General features: G+C 47.0%; 1 protein-coding gene across 1 annotated transcript; it reads right to left on the minus strand.

Moving 5' to 3' along the window:
• Window positions 1-915: 915 nt before the first annotated feature.
• IRX1 (iroquois homeobox 1) lies at window positions 916-6646 on the minus strand. The gene is made up of 4 exons (XM_063129727.1): window positions 6365-6646; window positions 2410-3412; window positions 1430-1502; window positions 916-1090 (listed from the first exon to the last, which is right to left on the minus strand). Exons 1-4 carry the CDS (start codon window positions 6644-6646, stop codon window positions 1060-1062), a joined length of 1389 nt encoding a protein of 462 aa, XP_062985797.1. The 3' UTR covers window positions 916-1059.
• Window positions 6647-6908: the final 262 nt, after the last annotated feature.

Raw genomic sequence — 6908 nt, forward strand, 5'->3', positions numbered from 1 at the left:
TGAGAAAGAAATCTGTCTTCCCAGGATCAAGGCAAAATACACAATGTGAGCAACTATAAGGTGCAATTTGCTATAGGAATTTTTATAAAACTTTAGTTCTGGCAACCATTTATAAAGAATTTTAGTCAGTTTCTCATCTGCCTTTTTAACCAATTAATTGATTCACTGATTACATTTAAACATATTTGCATGGTACTTACATTTAAAAAAATCTTTTTGGAATTCTTATTCTTTTTAAACAAAAAAAGATTAGAATTGTGAGGTGTTAGTTCTACTTAGAGTAGGCCCACTGAAATGAATGGGACTTAACTTACACTAGCATTGGATGCAACCCTTGGACACAAAAAGCTATCACTCACTGGTGGAAGTTAAAACTATTTTTAGGTTGTTGTTTTTTCTAATTCCCTTTTACAGTAACACACCAGAATCAAAGAGGCCTTAAAAATAAACCAGCATGTTATTCACTCACAGACAGAGTGATTTAAATTTTAAATCATTCATTTCTCTCATAATTAATCAACCAAACCTTTGGTTGATTAATCTACCAACTAAAGTGATTAACGTTTACAGCCCTACCAGTATTGAGATAATGACAATAAAGCCTCTTGAATAATCTTGTGCAACACCAAAACCCATTTGTGCAGGGAGAGGTCATAATTTCATTTTGTTTATTAGACAAAAATATACGATTTAGACAAGTTTTTGCTGTGGCACTATTTACAATTTGAAATCACTTTATATACAGAAAAAATAACACAAACACATGAGAAATCTTTACCAAAACAAATAATTCAATCATGGTTAGAATTACACATTCTGAAAATGGAATAACGGAAAAGGGGAGAGTCCAGTTAAGGAGTTGGAAAATCTTTTCTTTCTTTTTTAAAGGATTGGTACCACCTTATTGCAAAAAAGAGATTGATGGGAGTCATTTAGATCATTTCCAAATTTTTGTTTTGTCCTTTAGACCAGTCTGTGAAATTTTCTTTTCCACCAAAAAAAAAACAACCAAAAACCAACAACCCCATTTAATCAAGCAGAAGGGAGAGTTGTTAAAATTCACGATGTTCCCTCTTGCTGAGTCAAAGAGCTGTTGGGAAGAAAAGACAGAACCATCTATCAGTGAAAGCTCAGCTACTGCTTGCCCATCTGCATTAGGGAACAGACTAGGAATATTTTATTTATTTATTTTTTACACAATAGAAATGCAACGTGACATTGGTGGTGGGGGTATTCAGTTTTTAAAAACACACACACACCAAACTTCCAGGCTAAAGTATATAGTTTGTAAGTTTATGCCACTTTGAAAAGCTTTACAGAATTGCTTGATTGTTGCTTTGATTTATGATAATGAGGGTGTGCTTGGATTAGTCTGCATTATCCAAGCACTTTCTTTCCTTTAAGTAAATTTCACTGAACAAGAACTCACTTGTCCCGGACAGGCTGAAAGGGAGATTTTAACTGCTGAGGCGGAGAGTCAGTCCTTGGTACATTTTCTCTTTCTGCGGGAGAGAGAGAGAGAGAGAGAGAGAGAGAGAGAGAGAGAGAGAGGAAGAAAAAAGAAATCTTTTAGTAAAGTTCACCTATGTGGACATACGGAGAGAGCCAAACATGTAAACACACAAGAGAATTGCTCCAGCATTCCGGTAAGATTCGTATTACACGACTTTAAAAAAAAAAGGCAAGAAAAGTATAAAGTAGTGGCTGAGCGACTGATCTGTGAACCAGGAAGTCCCCCATTCAAATCTGGCCTCTGCCACCAACTCTTCAGGTGGCCTTAGAGACAAACCATCCTGCACCAATCCTCCCACATGGAGCTCAAAATACTAACCTACCTTTGCTGAGCTATTGTGAAGATAGCAGAGAAAATGTGGGTGAAGTATTTTTAGCGATCAAAAACTGCTTCGGAAATGCTATTTTTACTTGCTTCCTTCGAGCACTTGAAATGTTTATGCCACCTTCTCTTTTTCAGATGTCAAAGACTTCAAATTAGGGACAAAACAGAAAAACTGTGACAAAATGATGGGAGTATCCATTAGAAGATTCTTAAGATGCTTTGCACCAGCCTTTCCAAACCTGGTGCCCTCCAGATCTGTTGGACTTCAATGCACATCATTCCCAGCTAGCATGGATGCTGGCTGAGCATGATGGGAGTTGCAGTTGAATGTATCAGGAGGGCACCAGGTTAGAGAAAGCTGTTTTGCACTGTGCTACCTTCCACTAAAAAGAGATCCTATGGCAGTCAACCAAATATAGCTCCATTCAAGGCCCAGCAAAAGTTTTCAGGGAGAGCCCTATATAACCACCCAACTTGCATAAAACTGTCTGAGGAAGAGTAGGATGCCCCTCCAAGGAAGCCCCCAGTATCCACCCTGCCAGTATCTCTGTCCCTCTCTTTTTAAACATTACCTATGTGTTTGGGGCTGGTCCTCTCTGAAGGCTTATCAGTGCTGAGAGCTGTTAACACCGAGGGCTGCTGCTGGGCCTGAAGGTGGTGGTTGTGGTGGGCAGCATGGTGGTGATTAACTCCCAAAAAGGACCTCACGTTTAATAAGGAACTCTGAGTGAGGAATGCCCCATTTGTCCAGTTGTGAAACTTGCCAATCTGGCAGGTGTAAAGTCCATGGCTAGGAAGGAACGCTGGGTGCTGGAGCTGGGGGGAAGTGTGGTTCACCTGGGCCGGCGGCGAAGGCGGAGTGGGCTTGCTGAGGGCCCCATCTGGGCTGGTCGCTGTCTCTGCCAAAGACCAGATCTTGGGTTTGTTGTGAAGCGGGCCTTGGAGGTTGTTTTGTCTGCTGGGGCTCAGGATTCGGGTTGGGTTGTCAGAGGCCTCCTTCACCAGGGCCAGGGCCTCTTTGGGTTTAAGTCCTTCAGGGCCCGACAGTGGCAAGGCCTTCTCTTTCTCCAGGTGCTCCTCTTCACTTCTTTGTCTTAGGACATCAACCTTCTCCTCCTCCTCCTCATTACTCTGTTCCCCATCATTCTCATCTATTTTGTCTATGTCAATACTCTCCAGGTCAATCTCTTCATCATCTTCATTTTTCTCGGGGTCCCCCTCATTGTCACTCCCAAAGAGGTTCCCATCGTCTTGGTCCTTGCTCCGCGATCCCCAAGTGACCTTGTTCTCCTTCTTGAGCCTCCTCCTGGCATTGGCGAACCAGGTGGAGACCTGTGTGAGGGTCATCTTGGTGATGATGGCCAGCATGATCTTCTCACCCTTGGTCGGGTAGGGGTTCTTGCGGTGCTCATTCAACCAGGCCTTGAGGGTGCTGGTGCTCTCCCGGGTGGCGTTCTTGGGCCTCCCTGGGTCTCCATACTGGAACTGCCCATATGGATAATAACCAGGAGTGGTGTGAGCAGCAAAGGTAGCTGGATGGACCCCAGGGTTGTCCTTCAGCTCATATTGGGAGCCCTGGAACACATTCAGGCAAGCAGAAAAGAAGAGAGAATGAGGAAACTGGTCAACTGCTCCCTTTCCACAAGCTCTGCCTTTATATTTTAATCCGAAGCAGTCCCAAGTGATTTTCCCTTCAGAGGGACAGAAAGAGAGGGAGACCTCATTTTGCACCAGCTCCAAAACATTTGCCCTGACTCTCCATCAAATACACATCCAGCCTCATTTTCCAAATCCACGTCCAAGAGGCGATATTTATTGTGCCGTTAAAAATAAGCAGGCATCCTTGAAAGAGGTGCTGACCCACATCGAGAAAGATCATATCAGTGCATCACAGGCTGCTGGGGCATGTCTGGTGCAACAGACGGCAGGGCAGGTTCCTGCTCAGCTCCACCAGCATTTTAAAAAGCAGCTTGCAGAGGAGAAATGATGGGAAATGGGGAGGTGGAATCTCTCTCTCTCTCTCTCTCCTGCTAGTACCCAGGCAGACAACACGAAGGCACAAATCAATGCAGCCAGAGTTAAGCACATTGAAGTCACACTGATTTCAATGGGAAAGAGTGAAGCACACATGCTTAATTCTCTCCCACTAGAATCCGTAGGACTTTAAGAGGCTAAACTTTTGCTAGCTTTTGTCCATATATTTCAGCCATATCATCCTCTTTGCTACCATGAGAGAGAGAGAGAGAGAGAGAGAGAGAGAGAGAGAGAGAGAGAGAGAGAGCACCCTTTCCTTTCCATTGCTTCATCTCCTTAATAATCCTTTCATCCAAGGAGAACAAAACTGTTCTCCCCCTCCTGTTTGCCAGCCTTTAGCAGAGGTTATTTATTTTCAATCAATATACTTTTTATCATCAGCAATAAAACAGAGTGAAGTCAAATTAGCCTATCAGGTGTTTTGGTAAATAACATTTTATCTTTCTAACAACCTCATTAGGCCTCATTATTACTGCAAATTGCACGCGCACACACCCTCGCACATGCACACACAGAATTTTATGACTCGGTCTCTCCAACTTCCTCAAAGTCTAGGAGGAACCGCTTCAGAACTGGGCCATGCTTTCTAGGAACTGTGAGGAGCAAGATGTATCATCTTATTTAAAAGCATTATCTCCTTTTCTTTCTATTGGTGTCCATTCATTTAAATCCCTTTCACGTGAGGTTTTATCTTCTTCTTTTAACATGGCCGAATGGCACGCAAGGGTTTTTAAAAGCATACACACCCATACACAAAGCCATGAAAAGCAAGATGCATTATTGTAAAACAAACAAACAAACAAACAAACAAAAAAATGCAACCACCCCCAAACCCTGATTTCTTTAGAGAAGGGTCGCAAGAGAAATTGCAAGGAAAAGTAATGTGCCATCTGGAAAGGGCAACGTGCAATTTTTTTAATGATAACTCTAGCACGGCACGCTTGTTACACTGCCTTTATCTCGTTGAGCAATTTTTGTTCTTGTCGCTGAAATGATAAATTTTGTATTCCCCTGTTGGGAATTCTTTTGAAGTAGCCACTTGAAAATCATTACTGTTTCTACCCCTCATTTAGTGGTGCAGAGTAAGTGAGAATAGACGGCCCATTTTCAGTCTTGGTCTTATATTGTTTTGATCATTGAAAATTGCTCTGTTTTAGAATTTGATCAATTTTTATAATATCAACTGATAATACAATTCCTGTTTTTGAAAGAAAAGTATTTATTTTGTAAGGAAGTATGACATATCCTTCCCAAAGAAATCCATTTCTTTCTAATAAATTTAAAATAATCTGTACAAGACACAAGGGGGGGGTGTCTCCTCTGCAAAGGAGAAGATGCACTTTAAAAAAAAGAAAAAAAAAGAATAACTATAATATAGGAAGCTTATTATCCTGCCTTTATTTTGTTAAGGAATTTTTGTTTGTTATTGTTGCTGACATCAAAGCAACATTTCTCTTGGGAATCCATTGGGAAATACTCCTTTGAAAGTCGTTTCTGGTTTTCTATTAGCATTGACATCCCAAGCAGAAATGTGTAAAAACAAAGAAGTTAACCAAATCTGTTTAAACTATTCTTAAAATATTCTCAGCGCAACGCAGATTCATCATCATCAACATCATCATCATCATCATCATCTGCTCATTTCATTTAAATAAAATGCCAGGAATATCTCCATAGTTGATCTATAGGCTATTCTGAAAGAGGGGAGAATCCGAAGGGATTTACAATTGTACTTAAATAAGAAAGGGGGGGGTGTTTCTCAGATATATGCCAATAAGGCATTTCCAGTCAAGTTTGTGGCATTGAATGAAAAGGAAGAGTCATTTAGCAATCACTTTCCAATCCTCTAGAAAGAGATCTGGGAAGGGCGCTTGGGGAGTGTGGGGGTGGGGGTGGGGGGGGGCAGAGTCCGGTTTTGTTTGGAGAGTTTTAAGCGCCTCCACTGTTGAGCTCCGATCCCGCCTCCGATCTTCAAGCGCTTTAATTGCTGCAAATTAATTAAACCCTCGGCAAGTTCCAGCGGCAAGCAGAAGGCTAAAGCGGGTCGAGGCTGCCAAGGGCACCGGGCGGGCGAAGCGCCGGAGCCTTGAGCCAAACGCGTCGGGGCGCCCAACGCGCTCCCGGGAGGAACGCGGCGCTCGGGGCCACGGGAGAAGTGGCTCCGAGCAGGGGGGAGGCGTGTGCGTGTGGGGCTGGCGGCCCTCATGATCAGAGCCGCCGGGGGGGGGGGGGTGTCTGGGGGCGAGGACCCCAAGCCCAGCGCACTGCCTTGGCGGGGGCGCAGACGCGTGGGAACCAGGGGGAAGGCGCCCCAAGAGGCGGCAGCGCCCTCGCCCGCTGCCCACCGGGCTGGGCTGGGCTGGGCTGAGCCAGGGGCCGCGGGGAAGAGCTCAGCCGGGGGCCTGCCCTTCCCCGCCGCCCCCGGGCTGCGCGGCGAGGCGAGGCAGCGAGGCGAGGCGGCGAGGCGGCGAGCGGGCGCCGGGGCGGACTCACCATCTGCGAGAAGAGGCTCAGGTCGGCGGTGTAGGGCAGGAAGGCGCTGTAGTTGGGCGTGCTGTAGGGCCCGGCGGCCGCGGCCGCGTACATGCCCAGCACCGAGGTGACGGCGGCGGTGGAGCCGCTGCTCAGCTCGGCGCCCGCTGGACGGCCCGAGGCGGCGGCGGCGGCGGCGGCAGCGGCGGCGGCGGCCGCCAGCACCCCCGGCCGGTCGCTGCCGCCGTACACGGCCTGGCTGGCGCTCAGGTACTGCGGGTAGCCCAGCTGCGGGAAGGACATCCCGGGCGCGCGGGCGAGGAGGGACAGCACGCACCGCCGACGGGGCGACAGCGAGCCCGGGGTCGGCGCGGGTCCGCGGGCAGGCAGGCGGGCGGGCGAGCGGGCCGGCGGGCGGGCAGCTGGCGGCGGCGGCGGCGGCGGCGCTCTCCTGGCTCCCGTGGGCGCGACTCCGGCTGCCGGGCCGGGCGAGGCAAGCCGTCTGGGGAATTTTCTCGGGGCTTCTGCTGCCGGCTCGCTGGCTCGCCGCGTCTCCCTCCCTCTC

The sequence above is a fragment of the Elgaria multicarinata genome, chromosome 7 (genome assembly GCF_023053635.1).
Source record: "Elgaria multicarinata webbii isolate HBS135686 ecotype San Diego chromosome 7, rElgMul1.1.pri, whole genome shotgun sequence".
NCBI classification, from domain to species: domain Eukaryota; kingdom Metazoa; phylum Chordata; class Lepidosauria; order Squamata; family Anguidae; genus Elgaria; species Elgaria multicarinata.

Coding starts and splice junctions, on each gene's coding strand:
- IRX1 (XM_063129727.1), bottom strand. CDS start 6,646: ATGTCCTTCCCGCAGCTGGGCTACCCGCAGTACCTGAGCGCCAGCCAG. Junction 3,413..6,364: donor TGAGCCTCTTCTCGCAGATG/GTGAGTCCGCCC, acceptor AATGTGTTCCAG/GGCTCCCAATATGAGCTGAA. Junction 1,091..1,429: donor TTTCAGCCTGTCCGGGACAA/GTGAGTTCTTGT, acceptor TCTTCCCAACAG/CTCTTTGACTCAGCAAGAGG.